This window comes from Hesperophylax consimilis, chromosome 20 (genome assembly GCF_061612785.1).
Source record: "Hesperophylax consimilis isolate HC1 chromosome 20, BYU_Hcon_1.0, whole genome shotgun sequence".
Lineage (NCBI taxonomy): Eukaryota > Metazoa > Arthropoda > Insecta > Trichoptera > Limnephilidae > Hesperophylax > Hesperophylax consimilis.
This window is the reverse complement of record NC_142855.1, coordinates 15,642,652-15,662,477: the sequence shown is the minus strand read 5'-3', so window position 1 is coordinate 15,662,477 and position 19,826 is coordinate 15,642,652. Positions and strand designations below refer to the sequence as shown.

Sequence of the window (19,826 nt, the reverse complement as noted above, 5' to 3'; positions counted from 1 at the left end):
TTGGGTAGCTATCGCTTAAGTTAATTGGCGATAATATTATTGCAAACTGGTGTAAATCACACTTGTAGAGAATATCTATTCTGTATGGCAGTAGCCTTGGCCTGTTGGTTGGTTGGTTTGTTGGGTTGGGTTAGGTTAGGTGTGGGTACCTGCACATGAGAGCGAGTGCCTGCTGGCGCTGCACCTGCGTCCGCTGGCTGGCCATCTGCTGCTGCTGGTGCGCCAGAGTCTGCTTCATGAGCACCATCTTGATGCTCTGTTCCATGGCGTACTTCTTGGCGCGCGCCACGCAGTCCGCCTGCTCGGCGCCCAGCCGCGGCAAGGACCCGCCCAGGATAGCCGGCAGCGTGGCACACTTGGCTCCTGGACCTATACAACAGACACAACATGTCGATTATATGATAATACCACAATTTATTACAGTCTAATTTATCACTAAAAAAATACAAATGATTGTTACTGAAGCAGTTCAGTTATATATAGTACTAACCAAAAACAAAAGATTGTTACTGAATCAAAACAGTTATGTGTAGTACTAAACAAATACAAAAGATTGTTACTGAATCAAATCAGTTATGTGTAGTACTAAACAAATACAAAAGATTGTTACCGAGGCAGTTCAGTTATGTATAGTACTAAACAGATACAAAAGATTGTTACCGAGGCAGTTCAGTTATGTATAGTACTAAACAAATACAAAAGATTGTTACTGAGGCAGTTCAGTTATGTATAGTACTAAACAAATACAAAAGATTGTTACTGAGGCAGTTCAGTTATGTATAGTACTAAACAAATACAAAAGATTGTTACTGAGGCAGTTCAGTTATGTATAGTACTAAACAAATACAAAAGATTGTTACTGAGGCAGTTCAGTTATGTATAGTACTAAACAAATACAAAAGATTGTTACTGGAATCAGCTCAGTTATGTACAGTACTGCAAATTTTTACTATTCTATGTAAAAGCCCCGAAACGGGACCAGTTGCTAACAGTGTACAGATCTCAAGTACGTAAAGTACTGCTAAACCTACTTGATTCTGTGTAGAGGGCGGTCCAGACCAGTAACAGACTGATTGCATTCTCTAATGCGCCGAAGCAATGTGGTCATGCTGAGTCTGTTCTATAGGTATTTAAAAGGAGCTTGCTCGAAAGAGCAAGCAGGATTGATCCCCGGTGCACTTGCATGAAACTCGGCGGACACGAGCGGAACACCCGGTTGAGGTTGACGTTGACTTCATGAGGCGGGCAGCTTCTTCGACTTGTTTTTTTCTAAGCGGCTCGCATGTGGAACCAGCTACCGGCATCTGTTTTTCCTCCTTCATATAATCCAAGCCTCTTTAAGACTCGCATTAATAAATCCCTTCCAACTGCCCCTAACTTAACCAGACTCACAACGCTACCCAACTGGGTGGCGATATAGGTCCCCTGTCTTTATGTCTCATAAGAGGCATAATACGGGTATGTGCCTAGTGTGGTAGGGGAAAAGCATTTAAAAAAATCTATGTACAATAACTTATATTAAAAATAAAAAAATTATATTATGAATAATTTATTTAAAATAAAAAACCCATTATTCCTGCAACATTTATTATAAATATGTCACGCACGCGACGTAGGCAATTAACTCGGTATCAGTGTCAAGGTTGCTGGTACTGTACTGTGTACTGGTCCGCGCCGGGTCGCTTTAAATAACTCGGCTGACGATGATGGAAGGTTTGCAAGACTACCGGTAAATTGACGAACCCTCACATAATCCAGATTGTTATAAAGACCTTCTACACTCATCCCGACAGAATATATTGCGTGAACAGTTCTTTTCATCTCATTTCTGCAAATGTTTAACGAAATGTTATTCTCAAATAACCTGTCTAATTGATGCTAATAACCCGTCTAATTGAAACATAACTAAGCAAATGATATTTTTCTTTCATTTAAAACATGCGCTTTGTATTTACCTTTAAAAATCCCACCATCAACGTGTCAGCGCAGCTTTATACCGTCATTTCACAAAATATGACGGTCTTTTTACCGGCATAGCTTTGAAAGCCTGTAACTTTTAACGTATCGGGAAGACTATAACTGTTTTGATATCAATCGAGAGAAGAAGAACGAATCTACAATAAAAAAATAATATTCATATCTCACATGAAGTTTAAAAAAAACTTTTTTCATATTGCTGTTTTTAATCTATGAAAAACAAATATTACCTTTGTAAACTTACATCGAAGATATTGCAATTACGGTAAATTCTTGGTAAAATGTGGAGCAATTAAGCGGTTAAGATACAGTGGCCTCAGATCTTATCAGCTATGTGGTGTCCGCCAATGCTGGGCGCCGCGGAGATCTGCCGCCAAGCGTCTCACACAGCGCCACCATTCGGAGATGTAAAGATTGTCATCACTGGCCCTTAACCTCTCAGAAAAAGACTTTTATTTACTATGTGTTCCTTTGCGAACTGTCAAAACGTGATAATTTTTGTGATATTTACGAGTTTTGCTAAAAGCTTCATAACTCACGTTTTGGGAAACGTAGCCTCATTCTAAAAAATGTTTTGGAAAGATTATGAAATTCACTATCGCATTGTGTTGTAATACGTAAATATTTGCGTTTCTAAATATACATTTTATGAAAACGTCAAAAATATCTAAAAATCGCTTACCATTATTTCAAAGCTGTGAAAAATGTACTTTTTTCTGAGATCATAAAGAAATAACACTTTATATATTGAAGAAATATAATTAGAAACTATTAGTCACCTCAAAATATTAACCGTCCAAACTAAAATATTTTTAATAAATTATTTAGAAACGCAATAAATTATGAACGAACAAGATGACAGATCCAATCGCCTTAGATAATGCACCTCTACTTTCCATAGATATTCTTGAATACAGATGCGTAGCGTTATTCATTATCGATACTCTGTTTTTTAAATCATGGCAATCCGTATACTAGTGATGGAAATAAATCGATTTTTGTAAAATCTCGCGCGTTTACGTGAAAAGACGTTCTAATGTCTTGACCGCTATTATCATATTTACGTCTTTTGACGTTCTGATGTTCTGAGTGGTTAACATGTACTTCGTAGAATTTAACCGCTCAGGCCACTGGCATAATGACCGTTATATTTCTTAAAGACGCTGTCAGATGGTGGGAGAATTTTTTTGTATTTACGCTTCGCAAAAAAAATTCAAACCAATGGAATTTTTTTTTTAAATGGCTCTCAAAACACTGATCTAAAAAGGCTGATAAAAAAAAACATTTTATTAGATAAATGTATTTTAAACATTACTGTCACCTCACTTCTACGTGTTTCATGTAAAAATAATTAATAAAAAAATTAAGTTTCATATTTTCCCCAAATTGCGGTCGGAACATTCGGTTTCATAGAGGTGTCCATTTCAATTATTTTGTGGTTAACTTCTAGATTTGAATATAAAGCGTTTTTTTCTCTCTTTCTAACACCATTTAAATCATATTTCTCACCATGACAGAAAGGGAGATACAACGACTTCTATGAGAGCATTTGAGCTGTTCCCAAAACTGAACAAATTGACTATAGCTGTTTATTCCCAAAACTGAACAAATTGACTATAGCTGTTTGTTCCCAAAACTGAACAAATTGACTATAGCTGTTTGTTCCCAAAACTGAACAAATTGACTATATCTGTTTGTTCCCAAAACTGAACAGATTGACTATAGCTGTTTGTTCCCAAAACTGAACAAATTGACTATAGCTGTTTGTTCCCAAAACTGAACAAATTGACTATATCTGTTTGTTCCCAAAACTGAACAGATTGACTATAGCTGTTTGTTCCCAAAACTGAACAAATTGACTACAGCTGTTTGTTCCCAAAACTGAACAAATTCACTATAGCTGTTTGTTCCCAAAACTGAACAAATTGACTATAGCTGTTAGTTCCCAAAACTGAACAAATTAGTCTGAGGGTTAAAAGATTAGAGTTTAAAAATGTTATTCACTGAAAATCTGAAAACTATCTATATACAAGGTGTCTGGAAACTCATTCTACAAACAGTTAACTGGTGAATCCACATATTATTTAATCTGATTCCTGCTTGTACTATGAATTTCGAGATACTGTATATAATTAATTTACAGATAAATCGATACATTTATAGAACTGCTTGTAGTAGCAGTCTACAGAGTGATGTTTTTGAGCGCTTCCGATGTAAAAATTTACAGTAAATATGTTTAATAATAACTTACCTGTGAAGACATCTCCGACCTGCTGCAAGTCATAAATGGGAGTCGCCAGAAACGTCACGGCATCAGCACCTAAAACAATCAGACGCGGTTATAGCGGGCGGTAACACAGGCGGCCGGTTCACACACACCATCACAGAGCATGGCGGCGACGCTCTCCCCGCGCACACACGCTCCACTCACTTTTGCGGCAAAAGATCGAAGCGATAATAATCAACACTTCAAAAATATAATTTTCCGAAACTAGTAATTGTTAATATTTGATCAAACGCTGACGGGCTGACAATCTCTGGTTAATGGAGGCATCGATCAGCTGACAATTGCATTAAATAGATATTTTTATTTGAACAGTGACTTCTGGTTCCAGAGCCAAGGAGCATATTGATCTGCCACAAGTGACATTAAGTAATATCACCCTAAGACCTGTGAAAAACATTACTACATATAACAGCTTTAACTATGTAATTAGATCACCAACTCGAAAATTTACAAAACATAAAAAATAATTATTTATCAAAACAGGCTGTCCGAAAATTTTAAGAGATATGTCGAACGAACTGAAAAATTTTCAATCAAAATACCGAAATAACAGATTTTACGAATAAGAAATAAAAAAATCAATTCGACGTTCAAGAGCGTGCGTGCGTAATACGCAACGTATTTAACGCTGCGTTGGAGAGCGCCGCTGCCGTGCATATTCATTCGTCTAGTACATTTTTTGGAAAGTTATGGCGCGGCGTAATCCCGCCTCGGTCCTCGTCCTGCCGCAAAGCGCCTCGGACTGCTCTGCCGCCAGCTGCCTACTAACACAAAAGCAAAACGAAGAAGAGACGTGAGTAATTTCAGGCAAAATGAACGCATTGACGTGGAATTGATAAAATTACGCTTCTCTTCACTTTTGAAAAAGGTGGGTGATTCGCTCTAAATAAACCAATATAAGTGTGTTATGTCGTTGTGTTTGTGTCTATGTATTTTTATTACATGGTGTTTTTTTTGTTCAGTTGAATGGTTTCAGTTTCAGTCTGTATTTGGTGTCAGTATATTTTATATTTCGGATGTTGAAATAATAGTCAATAACTTGTGGTGTGCGAATGAATGCGAAATCCAACCGTAAAAAACAAATGGCCAAGGTCATAGTATGAATTCCACATCAATGTTTTTTTTTCTTAATCACATACATACAAAATAATTTGTAACATACATATCAATCAATTGCAAAAATAACCTCCCAAGTTAAAACACAATTTCAAAACAAGAATTAATGATTACAAATTAAAATACAGATTTTACTGCAAAATTTTCATCACAGTTTTAACCAGTTTTGTGGAGATCATGAGAATGAATTTTAAATTAGCTTTGAAAAATATTGTATAGATGTCACTGACGGTGTAAATTTCATATTATTAACTCTATATTGTATAGATGTCACTGACGGTGTAAATTTCAAATTATTAACTCTATATTGTATAGATGTCACTGACGGTGTAAATTTCATATTATTAACTCTATATTGTATAGATGTCACTGACGGTGTAAATTTCATATTATTAACTCTATATTGTATAGATGTCACTGACGGTGTAAATTTCATATTATTAACTCTATATTGTATAGATGTCACTGACGGTGTAAATTTCAAATTATTAACTCTATATTGTATAGATGTCACTGACGGTGTAAATTTCATATTATTAACTCTATATTGTATAGATGTCACTGACGGTGTAAATTTCATATTATTAACTCTATATTGTATAGATGTCACTGACGGTGTAAATTTCATATTATTAACTCTATATTGTATAGATGTCACTGACGGTGTAAATTTCATATTATTAACTCAATATTGTATAGATGTCACTGACGGTGTAAATTTCATATTATTAACTCTATATTGTATAGATGTCACTGACGGTGTAAATTTCATATTATTAACTCTATATCGTGTGATTTAAAAATCTTAAAATAACAATCAAATACAATTCCTGAAACAGAAAACAGAAACAGAGAACAGTTAAGAGTACAAGAGCGCATTACTTTGACACTGGCATATTAAAAATGACCTTTTTATGAACTACCATTTTTGTAAAAATGATTGAAAAAATCAAATCGCAAAACGAAACAGGTGTATTTTTCATATAATTTATTGTAAGATCCCCGAAGGTCTAGCATGGACGATCGATAAAGAATAATGTCAATACGATGTTGACGAAATAGTCATCTATGGTCAGTTAGCGGTCAGAATATGTCAGTTGACAATGTCGCTACTTTCAGCGCGGCCTCCAGGGTGTCAGATAAGCTGTCAATAAGCACGACATTTTGGATAATGTCGTTCGTTATGCAAAATAACTGGCTCATTAATGAATGGGGTTGAACTAACTAAGCTATTAGAACTGAAAGAAATCATATGCACGATCCATAGAATTAATTAATTCAGCAAAGAAGCGGTCAATTGATTCTGTTCCAGATTCAAACAAAATATCTTAATTATGGCTAATGAACTCATGCACAAATAAACTCTCTTTTTAGTGTCAAAAGGTACATGTGGATTGCCAATATAAATTAAAGTTAATATTTCAATTTATTAGTATTTTTAACTTTTACATTTAGAAATGTCAATTCACAGTGAGATGCGCCAGTGTTGCCAGAGTGTATCGATTTCTGATCTTTCGCATTATCAACAACAGTCTGGGTATGTGACTAACAGTGTGACCGTACTCGAGAAATTGGGCCTATCAATCTAATATTCTAAAGTTAATGATTTCACTGTGCTAGATACCTCCTGAGGCATAATATTGTGTTTTAAACATGTATGACTGTATTGCAAATAATGGAAGGATAATGGAAGCATAACGAAGGAGATTACAAAATGGACATGTCGAGTGGATGAACAGAAAAAGGAGTGTAAGATGAGAATACATGAGAACCCCTCCAGAGAAATGGGTTAGTTAGTTAGTCAGTAATGGGCTCTTAGATGGTGGAAAAAGGGGATACCTGAAATGTAACGGTAATGGGTTCGTAGATGGTGGAAAAAGGGGATACCTGAAATGTAATGGTAATGGGTTCGTAGATGGTGGAAAAAGGGGATATCTGAAATGTAACGGTAATGGGTTCGTAGATGGTGGAAAAAGGGGATATCTGAAATGTAACGGTAATGGGTTCGTAGATGGTGGAAAAAGGGGATACCTGAAATGTAACGGTAATGGGTTCGTAGATGGTGGAAAAAGGGGATACCTGAAATGTAACGGTAATGGGTTCGTAGATGGTGGAAAAAGGGGATACCTGAAATGTAACGGTAATGGGTTCGTAGATGGTGGAAAAAGGGGATACCTGAAATGTAACGGTAATGGGTTCGTAGATGGTGGAAAAAGGGGATACCTGAAGTGTAACGGTAATGGGTTCGTAGATGGTGGAAAAAGGGGATATCTGAAATGTAACGGTAATGGGTTCGTAGATGGTGGAAAAAGGGGATACCTGAAATGTAACGGTAATGGGTTCGTAGATGGTGGAAAAAGGGGATACCTGAAATGTAACGGTAATGGGTTCGTAGATGGTGGAAAAAGGGGATACCTGAAATGTAACGGTAATGGGTTCGTAGATGGTGGAAAAAGGGGATACCTGAAATGTAACGGTAATGGGTTCGTAGATGGTGGAAAAAGGGGATACCTGAAATGTAACGGTAATGGGTTCGTAGATGGTGGAAAAAGGGGATACCTGAAATGTAACGGTAATGGGTTCGTAGATGGTGGAAAAAGGGGATACCTGAAGTGTAACGGTAATGGGTTCGTAGATGGTGGAAAAAGGGGATACCTGAAGTGTAACGGTAATGGGTTCGTAGATGGTGGAAAAAGGGGATACCTGAAGTGTAACGGTAATGGGTTCGTAGATGGTGGAAAAAGGGGATACCTGAAGTGTAACGGTAATGGGTTCGTAGATGGTGGAAAAAGGGGATACCTGAAGTGTAACGGTAATGGGTTCGTAGATGGTGGAAAAAGGGGATACCTGAAGTGTAACGGTAATGGGTTCGTAGATGGTGGAAAAAGGGGATACCTGAAGTGTAACGGTAATGGGTTCGTAGATGGTGGAAAAAGGGGATACCTGAAGTGTAACGGTAATGGGTTCGTAGATGGTGGAAAAAGGGGATACCTGAAGTGTAACGGTAATGGGTTCGTAGATGGTGGAAAAAGGGGATACCTGAAGTGTAACGGTAATGGGTTCGTAGATGGTGGAAAAAGGGGATACCTGAAGTGTAACGGTAATGGGTTCGTAAATGGTGGAAAAAAGGAATACCCGAAATGATCAAACACTTTGTTTGAATGTGACAAATATTTCAAAAGGCTATTTTTAACGTGCCATTGTCTTTGATTCGACTAATTCTAAAACAAATTGTAAGAAAACCTGAAACAAAAAGCAGAAACAAACAGACAAAATATTAATAACATCTGAAATAGAAAAAAATGGTAATTTATATTTAAAGAGTAGCGGTGGAAGTTCATTCCTGTCGTCACTTGGCGCCGAGCCGCGACCCGCTACTATTTCCGGACATGACAGAAGTCGCACGCAAAATGCTGGAAACAATAAATAAAATTACGTTTGTCTAGAGGCAGAATCTAAAATCGATTGCGATTACTTCAAACGGTCTGTTTTAAAAAACACAATGTATAGTAAGTTTTTAGATGATACTTGATTGTCAATGATTTTTTTACAAGGGCATATATCGCTTAAAATAACTAACGTAACCTAACCCAACCTTCGTCTTTCTCCTCACATATTCTTCAGTCTCACAACATTAAAGATGCCATAAAAAGGCCTGGTAACTTTAGAAGTAAGAAGTGTGCATAAAAGGCCACACAAATCTGTCTCACACTCTTTGCTTCATTCGCATTCATACATCGTCTCATAAAAACACTCGAGTACCGGAATTTCAAACTATGGTCCAAACATTCGCATGACAAATCTATATGGTCTTACTAAAAAACGTGGTGAAAATTTTATTCAATTGATAAACGACCTTGTATGTGAAAACCCTACTAATAGAAACGTTAAATAGAAACTTAGATTTTTTCCAAGGTTTTTTAAATGTTCTATTTGTATCTTCATTTTAAAGATGTCGAAAAAACAAATGCCATTTAGGAAACTAGATAAAATTACCTTTTAGAATTTTGTATTTAAAATATAATTACATATTTAACCCTAGATAACTAATCGCTCGTCGAGTTGACGACGCGCTGCTTGGCGAAATTCAAAATCACCCACTTCCCCCCGCTCCCCGACCTTGACTCTTTCATTACCTTCCTAATTTGAGTAAACAGAGCAGCACGTGACGCGATTGCGGTCACACGCATACTAGGACGTGCCCGATGACCATCTCGTCGTCCGCTGGACGAAACTTTAGTTATAACAACAATTTTTATTGTTAAGGTACGTACATTCATATATTTATTGTTAATGTTGGCGAATCTTCTACAATAGAAGCTCCGGTTCTATCTACGTCAAACGTGCGTAAAATTAGCTACCTGTGTCCATCCAAGGATGACCAAACACCGTTGCACCAGATGTAGAAAGGCTATTTGTGGTCCACATAATGTTGACATGTGTGGTCACTGTGTAGACTGATATTAATTTGTTCATTATAAACCTTACTTTTGTGCCATGTAACAAGTTCCTATCTTAATTAAATGATTTATTTCTAGTGTTTTATTGCGTAGTCCACTCGACGAAAGTGTAGTTACAATGAAACAATGAAAACAGTTTAGTTATCTAGGGTTAAAAACTACAACATTTTAATTTCAAACACGAAAAAAGTTGAATAACATTTTCGACTATCTAGTAAATAAGTGGAATATTTTTGAACTAATCTAAAAAATTTTGAAGAGTGATTTTGAATTTCGTTATCTGTCTATATAAATAAAAATGTTAATGTTCGTTTGTTCAAAATCTAAAATCTCCGAAAGATCTCCACAGATTGATATGAAATTTTGACACAACTTTGCATTCGAATGCGCGTGTGTTTTTATATATCTATATTATATAGATGTCAACTGTGACAGGTAAAGGGTGATGTTTTCTCTTTCTAGCACCGTTTAAATCATATTCTTCACCACAGCAATGGAGACGCAACGATTTCTATGTTGAGATGAGAGATGTGCAAAATGGGTACCCAAAACCATTTGAAATGCAAAATGGAAATGGGTCAAAACTTTTCCATTTGAAAATGCAAAATGGTTTTTAGAAAAGCATTTCAAATGCAAAATGCAAAATACCTATTTTCAAAATGCATTGAAAATGCAAAATGGTTTCTAAGGTCAAACAATTAAAATAATTATAGAATTTTTAAACAATTTTGTCATTTAATAATGGACATCAATGTAGAACAAACATATTACATGATGGTAAATCCAAAAACACCACGACTACAGATTATGAAACCACAACAAAATTTGTGCGGGACTAATGTTGCCAACGTAAAAACATAGAAACTGCTATCTAACATTTAATATTACAGCGTCATGGCCCCATGTTCAGTATTTTTTGTAATGGTATCACTCAATTGCCAGGGCTCCTACCAGGGAGCAACTTGACAAATGTAAATTATCTCTCATAGCGAGGTTGAGGACCGACTGATATTTGGGGATTATGAAAAAAAGATGAGTGGAGATAGTAGGAAGAATGTTGCAAAAAATCATTTAAATGGAAAATGCATTGAGAAAAGCATTTAAAATGCAAAATGGTTTTTAGAAAAGCATTTAAAATGCAAAATGAAAAATACCCATTTTGCATTTTGCACTTCCATTTGAAATGGATTTATTTGAAATAAAGCAAATCTCTAGTTGAGATGCCAAAAGATTTGTTCCCAAAAGAGAAAAAAATTGCAATATACAGGATATAACAGACATATTTAAGAAGCTATAATGAAAACCATAAAAATGGATTGAATTTGAACCACAGTTGTATGAAATTACGGTATACGATTCATTTGATCGTGCCTCGTCTTCCGCAGACCTTCGTGACTAATTCTTCCATTCACTTTACATACACTTCCACACATACGCCTCAGGGATCTCATTTGTACAGCATTCAGTCTCCTCTGCCATACAACGTGAATATATTATATACACACATGATTTTACATTGTCGCAGTATATATATATATATAATATTCGAATTTCAAAATATTTTTTGACATGTATAGCGAAATCAAAATGGCGGCCAGCGATGGATTCCAAGATGGCGACCGTTGGTTTCCGCTTCACCAGACGACGGTAGCTAGAACAGCGCAAGCAAACGGGGAAGACATAACTACATTAATACCAGTAATTAAAGATGTATGAATGCGGATGAACACTTTGCCCGTTACAACGGACAATAAACTAACAAACACTCCTTAATTTGATGCATTGAATATGACAACTTTTGTTGGCAATATTATTCGATTAAATGAGCACCAAAAAATCATATTTTTTCACCAAATTTCATACGATAATTAAAGTATTCGGGGTACCTACATAGTATTACCTATAACGTAGCAGCAGAAAGTGCCGTTACAAAAATATAAAGATTTTCCAGATAGATGTAAAAATATATAGATTTTTCACAAAAACGAAGCTATGACGGCCTCAACGGTCGAGGGGAAGTCTCTCGACTAGCTAGCCAGAGGTTACGGGTTCAAATCCCGACGTGCGCAACTAAATATTATTTGATTCATTTATGTTACTTCACAATTTACTCATTTGAAATAATTGTGTAGTACAGAGTTTTCCAATAAGAGGTGTTATTTTGATATTCAATCGTAAAAGATCAATGGTTTCGTTGCTTGTGTGGCACGTAGCGCCGTCTTGTTGAAAGTAAACGTTGTCCAGATCAATACCATCCAATTTCGGCCATAAAAAATCATTAATCATCTCTCGATAGCGCAATCCATTCACCGTAACTGTTGCTCCAGCCTCATTTAAGAAAAAGTAAGGTCCAATGACTCCGCCGGACCATAAACCGCATCAAACAGTCACACGTTGAGGATAGAGAGGCTTTTCAACAATAACTCTTGGGCTTTCCGAGCCCCAGATGCGACAATTTTGTTTGTTGACGAAGCCACCGAGGTGGAAATGGGCTTCATCAGTCAAGACGATTTGCATTTGATTCACTCAAGTGAATTTTAATAATTTAAATGCGTTGTTGAAGCGTGTATCGTTCCATTTTTATTAATGGCGTAGTTTCTACTTGTCAAATGTCAAAAAATGACAACTTCAAAAGTAACATCTAGCGAAATAGCGGGCTATTCAAAATAACACCTCTTATTGGAAAACCCTGTATTATAACTATATATATATATATATATATAGGATAGGTTAATTTCATTCCTTCAATATGTATAACTAAATATTAAGGACGGGTTATTTCACAGAATTTGAACAAATCATCAAAATTCAAAGTCAATTTTGACACACTGTGTAGGTTCTATCCAAGTTTCGTTATCATTTCAGTTTCGTTAAGCAACTGGCCAATAATGATATAATAATAGAACATGAATAGAACCTTCACAGAACATAAAAATCAACCAGTCCTAACAGTAAAACAAATTGATTGTGTATTTATTTATTCGTATTATCGAGACGTTTATTTTTAGTCTGTATTTCAAATCTGTTAACGCACTTTATACAGGCGAGAACAAGGGTCTCATTTGAGAAAATAGATTTTATTTTAAACAGCTTATATCTTTGAAAATAATACATATATTTTAATGAAATATTTTGCGTAGTGCTCACCACACCCCAACTACAAAACTATTGTCCGAAATTAAAGCCTATTTTTGTAATTCTACTCCGTAAACTTAGTTAAAGTCAGTGTTAAACCATTTATTGATATTTTATATTTAAAAATCTCCGATGCGTTAAGGGTAAGGATGCATTACCCGTTCTACGGGTTTAATATAATTTCCATATGATAAAATATTCTTCCATGCAAAAGACAAGAAACAGAAGATGGGGCAGACTTGGTTCACATTTTTAAATTCACATACATATAGTTGAAAACCGTACAAAGAGATTTACATAGAATATTCATATAAAATTATCGGAGCAAAAGGCAGAACTACCCATAAATAAACCACTCACTAGATCGGGTGTGATTTGAAATGTTCACGGCCAAAAGTATTATAGTGATGTGTTTTTGGGGTATTATGCCATGTTGCGCTACCTCTTTCTTTAGCCAACGTTTCGGCCTAAGGCCTGCAAAAATTTCTTCTGGAAACAGATGGAGTTGTTTACAAACTCAGCTGTTCCAGATGTGACAAGGTCTATGTAGGTCAGACAGAATGGACAATCTTCAAAAGTATATCTGAACACTTCAAGTAAACTCGGCCACCCTGACAAATCGGCAATTGCCGAGCATTTAATTGAAACCGGACATTGCTTTGGATTTGTTCCTAAAGTCCTGGGGACACCCAAAACATACATAGCACGACTGATTACGGAGCCAATTGAAATTCATAAAAATCCCATAAATATTAATAGAAACGATGGAGCTAAACTCTAGTATCTTATTAGTTCTTGGTATCGGGTAATTGACGGCTACACCAGAACGAAACGCAGAAAACCATTTTAAAATGATGTTAATTTCAGCTTAGAGGTTTGGAGCTGGCAACACGGTATCGCATCTTCATACATAAGCACACACTTCACGACAACCTCAGATTACACATCTGCCCTGACGATGGACACTGCAATGCCGTCCGAAACATTGGCTAAAGAAGGAGGTAGGGCAACACGGCATAATACCCCAAAAACAAATCACTATAACACTCACTACATCGATATCTTCGGGCTTTTGTATGAAACAAATTTGTCCTAAAATAACCATAGATATGCCAATATATAGACAGTACAATTCTCATTCGGTTCCTACTTATTATACTATACACCAATGAAAAACTCTGAAAGTTTCTTCCATAGACTTTCAGAGTTATTCATTGGTGGATATAGTTAGGCAATCAATCATATTACATCACAATATTACGGTTCCAATTTTCGATGGGAGTTATACCCCCCTGGAACTAACCTTAATTTCCCTTTGTTATCAATATCTGTTCTAATCCAGATAAGCGATAAAGTACCTACTTATAATATATTATTTTTTTCAAGACGATTATTTTTATTCTATTTTTGAAATCTGTTATCAAATTACAAAAAAATCTATTCAAATCCAGATAAGCGATAAAGTACCTACCTATAATATTATTATTATTTTTACAAGACGATTATTTTTATTCTATTTTTGAAATCAGTTTAAATTTTATGGAAAACAACTACTAGTAGGGATAATAAATGTATTAAATTAAGACATGAAGAACAACAGAGGATGTGTGAAAGTATATATTTTTTTTAAAAAGACCTAAGTAGATAAGTTGGAGGACTTGCCTTGAGGGAGGATAGACTGCAGCATCGTTGGTTCTGAAGAAGGAGCTGAAGGCAGCTCCGAAAGGTGGCCAGGCAACAGCCCTATTGTAGACTCCACGGAAACCATCTGAAATAATAAACATATAATTATATTAATATTCAAAAGTCTGTTAATGAAAAAATAAGAAAATATACAGATCTAGGAAATGAGATAAAAAGAATTTGGCATTCTCAAACTATAAAAATATTACCGTTTGTTATTTCGGCTACTGGCATTATACCTAGCTCTCTCATTCAAAATTTAGGCGTATTAGATCTATCAAAAAATTTATATATAAAGATGCAAAAGTCGGTCATTTTGAATACATGTAGGATAACAAAAGATTTTTTAAATATTTATGTTGAGGGATCAGTAGGATTTATAGGCCCTGTTAGAAGTTCTACCGAGCCGAACCCTCTGATATGAAAATATCTGGAAACGGTGAATTATTTTCCCATTTGATCTCTGGTGAGTTGACGTGTTGTTCTTGTATTGTTTTGTATTTATTTTGCTTATATAATGCACTTGCATAATGTGGATTGACTAGATGATCATTTGTGGAAAAGTGTGTGGAAGGGTTTAGTTTTTCCTATGGGGAAGATTTAACCCGGACATAAAATCGGAAGTTTTATTTAAAATAGGTTTATATATATAATACATGCATATTATATTTATAGAAAGTAGAGAAAAGTCGATAACTATCCTAGAATTCAAAACTACAAACTTTAACTCTGATTCTGTCTTCATTCACTTGATCGTGCCATGTCTTCCTCAGGCGTCCACTTCTTGTACCATTCACATTTGCGTCATGTATTCTCTTTACACTCTTTACTTTGTTCATTCGCTCTACATGCCCAAACCATCTAAGCGTCCCTTTCTTAATCTTATTCATTACGCTTACATCTACACACACGATCATACATAGTTTCACCACATACACGCCTCAGAGATCTCATTTCTACAGCATTCAGTCTACTTTTATCCTTCCTCTGCCAGTTGCATGCCTCACTGCCATACACGAGGGTAGGTACCAGCACTCCATTGTGGACTGCTAGCTTTGCTTCTTTGGACAATTTTTTGTTAGCGCCAACAGCAACTTCTATCAAAATCAAACAATTTAATATTTCTAGTTTGTTCTGACTACTTCTCTTGTTCCTTTCCTGTAAGCTCTACAAATTAAGCTGACCGTCAACGCCCCTGGGGCTCTATTCCTGAATCGAGGGCGCTCGTAATCGCCGTCGAAAGTACGTACGTTGGTCGTCGTTGCTATTCCCGAAATTGGTCGAAGGTACATACTTGACGCCAAACGTCAAAAGTCATCCACACAACTACTGGGTAGAAACTACTACCAGTAGAAACAGGGCAGCGAGTGGTAGGTTGTTGGCGTTTCTATGGAATTGGCTGTCAAAATCTAGTCTAGCTGTCAATTTTTGTTTTACCGCGCGGATTCCGCAAATGTAAAAGTGGGTGAAAATTTCCCACTTACTAAGTCTTTATCGGAGCTTACAAGCTCAATTAAGAGTTGCTTTTGGCAATTTGTAATATGTCCCGCAGCCATTTCTGTTTTGAATAACGAATAACTGTTGTCTGTTTGACAGTCACACCATAGAAATCCCAAAAACATCAGGAACATAGACAATATTCACAGGGGTGCCAATATAATCATCTCTTCTACCAACTTCGACCGTTCGACGCTCAAGAATACGTAAAATTGAAACATTCGAAAAAGTTAGTCGCGACGACTAGTAGTTTTTCACTCGAAGACGGCGCATACGAAAACGATTGATCGTTTAACTCCAGAATCGCAGGCCAGGTAGTAACCACTATCCTACGAACTCTGGCGACATAAAAAGGTAGTATCCAGCGAGGCCGCCACCTTGAACCGGAACGTAACAAAGAAATTTACAGACAAATAAAATGCTAAATGGTTGAGTTAAAAGAAGACTTCGCAAGACTTAGTTTATCATCAAAATATAGTAAAGTTTATTTATTGAAATGTAAAATCTTTAGGTTTAATTGGACATTCTTAATCACATTTTTTCATTATTATTGTACCTACCTGCAAGAAGAAAATTTAAAAAAATAATTCTCATTGAGGTAAAGACGTTTCTTTGGACAAATTGTATAATTCCTTATTTCAATTGCATAAAACATATATTGCTTATAATGAAGTATTTACCTGCTTTCAGAGGAAATTTTGGATTTGATTTATTAAATAAGAAAAAAATAGTAACACACTTTTTTTGACGCGAGGTCTTCTGTTCACAGAAATACTTTTATTAACAATTATTTGCAATAAAATTTATGAATAAATGACACTAACCGGAAAAACAAAATCAGCACCGTTTGGACTAATAAAACGTTAGATTCCGCTAATATTTTTCTATCTTATGCTCTGGCCTTCAAAAGGTTAAAATGATGTATACCAGTATACTAATATACCCGATTAAAATGCATTGGGTATACTAGTCCCAGCAAGAGCTTTAAAGGACGAGATCGACGTTTGTCCTCTTCCTTCTCTTGCGTCTTGTTTGAAATTGAAAGAGACAGAAGATAACATCACATACACGATATCTCGTCAGACGGTCGGAGTGTTTCCGCTTTGCAATAAAATTCAAATAAATGTAATATTTCTGAACGTCCGACAATTAAAAACTAATTTGAATATTTATTAAAATTTTTAATGTAAACATAAAAAAAAATTAAAATAGCTCACTTTAGATTTTTTGTAACTAAAATTACTTGATAATGAAAAAATATATAAAAATAACACTTATTTTATGACACAAATGTATAACAAACGTTATCGTCACCTAATTTTAATGTCGTTACATTTAAAAATAATTAATAAAAAATTCACAGTTTCATAATTTTTTTTCAAATTTAGCTACCTTTGGTTTCATAGAGATTATTCTGTGGTTAACTTCTAGATTTGAATATAAAGAGTGGTGTTTTCTCTGTCTAACACCGTTTAGATCAGAGGTTCCCAAACTTTTTTGCCCCGTAGACCACTTGCCTGCCTGCCGAATATTGAATTTTCCTAAAACTATTAACGTCCCATGCGATAATAATATTTTTTTTGTAAAAAGATTCCCTTCCCTTGCCTGCCCTACAACCGGGTGGTGGTATAGTTCCTCTGTCTTTACATTGTGCAGACAGGGGCGCCCTTGTGAGGTATTACACCAAATGAAAATGAAGCAGGATAAGCAACGGGAATTTCTTTCTGTAGCTGGCCCTACAGAACTGCCCCTTAAGTTCTTTGTCAGCGCTTATTCAGATCAGTTCTTCTTGTCATATGATATCCGATTCTTCAACATTCCACTTCCACAGTCAAAATGTCCTCAAACTTAGTTTTGAAGTCTGTGTAAAGTGCATTTAAATTTTGAACGTCATTATTACCTTGGACGTTTTTCAAAAACAAGTTGTGGAACTAGGAAAATTCGCGGCTTCCAATGTGCAATGTTTTGCTTGAATATATTAATTCTGACGAGAAAAGGAACGTAGACTCTATTTATATACCTCAATAAACAACTTTACGATATATAAACACACAAATATCAAATAAGTAATTTCTCAGTCTATTATTAGTACTACGTAAACTGTGTTATTTGTGTTAGGTGTATTGTGTCATTTACGGAACTCCTAAATATTGAGTTGAGGTGAATGGGGGGCCGCTCGTATGTACCCCATATAGACGACTTTGGGAACCTCTGGTTTAGATCATATTTGTCATCACAACAGTAAGGAAGATTTCTGCGAGACTACGATTTGTTCCCAAAAGCTGATAAATTAGCCTTGAGGGTTCAAATATTTATGAATAGCCCTCACTCACATCAAGAGTTGAAATAAAATATCCAATTTAGATATTAAAGGTAGATATGAATACAAGGCCGTTCTTCCACAGGGATTCGCAAGTATTCGATACTCGAAGGTTCAAGTACCTTGGTGACTACTACACAGGCATACATTGCATTATTGTAAACTTTGTCGGCGGCACAAGTCTCCGGCGACCAGCCATGCTAGGTTGTTCCCACACATCGTCTAGATTTTAAACATGGCGCCACTTGTGTCAGACATTTTGTAGCAATGCGTGTGCTTTAAATCAATGCTAGGAACAAACAAGAATGAAAGGATATAAATATAACAGCTACAGCAACTGTTTGGATGGAGTGAGGTTATGAAAACATTCTAGTTTTGATGATTCGGCAACGCGGGTTTCGTGATTTCGGTAATTGCGTGACAAGATAAAGTACACAAAATAAGTATCTCTGCGGAAGAATGTGTCTTTTTGAGATAAATCTAAGTCTTGAATAGATCCATGTTGTAGGAGAGAGGAAACACGGAAACCGACAAATCATTCCAAACAAGCTGTTGAACACGCGAATGTCAATCGTTTACAAATGTTGTTGTTGTTTGTACACCGGTGCATTTAAATATCAGTAAAACAACATTCCCATTTCAAATTCGGGCTCAAAAAACTGTAATCCGTTGGTTTGAATATGAGAGGAATTGATCAATCGCACCACCCGTTTCAGCAGATTATAAGGGCTGCAGAATAAAGGTGGCTGCCAAACTAACTTAATAATTCACATATTTGACACAGGAAAATCTAGTAATCATGATATTTTGTAATTTGCGATTCAACTACCGATTCCGCGGCTTGTCAAACAATGTAGTGAAAATCAAATGACTTACCGCCTGCATCGTTCCGTTGATTTGTGAGATTGTCTCGCAGAATTATGTCGTAAAACCAATTCAAAATTAAATTCGTAATCACGGAAAATAGGTATATTTTCAATAACAATGAAAACTAACCACAAAACGGAAATATGGCAGTTCAATCCGTGTTCGACACACTTCAAAATGCTTCAAAACATCTTCAAATTAATATCAATGTTAGATATTAGAGATGATCAAGTCGACATTCCTGTCCCTGCTACATGGAACCGGTTCCTCGCGTAATATTTATCAACAATAAAAAAAATTAGATCAATTATAAGGACGCGGCACCACGTTTTGAAATTATAATTAACTGTTCTTTTTTTTATAATTTCTAAAAATTCTCTAGCTAGTCCCGTTTTTTTTAAGAATCCAGTTCTAGAAGTAACTGGAAAAAGTACCGGTTCCTTTTCAGTAATTGAAACCGTCGCTATTGTTATTATGAGCATAA

At 35.7% G+C, this 19,826-nt stretch overlaps 1 protein-coding gene across 2 annotated transcripts in view; it reads right to left on the bottom strand.

Annotated features, from left to right (window-relative positions):
- hfp (Poly(U)-binding-splicing factor hfp) overlaps positions 1-19,528 on the bottom strand; it is a 39,806-nt gene extending 20,278 nt beyond the window's left edge. The window contains exons 1-5 of one of the 2 annotated variants that reach the window (XM_089643637.1): positions 19,352-19,528; positions 14,634-14,743; positions 4,939-5,021; positions 4,229-4,297; positions 150-369 (exon numbers count right to left, since the gene is read on the bottom strand). In XM_089643637.1, coding sequence (XP_089499763.1) covers positions 150-265 — 116 coding nt within the window. In that variant the 5' untranslated portion in view covers positions 266-369; positions 4,229-4,297; positions 4,939-5,021; positions 14,634-14,743; positions 19,352-19,528. The remainder of the gene's footprint in view (positions 1-149; positions 370-4,228; positions 4,298-4,938; positions 5,022-14,633; positions 14,744-19,351) is intronic. The other variant, XM_089643636.1, reaches the window with a different exon arrangement.
- Positions 19,529-19,826: the final 298 nt, after the last annotated feature.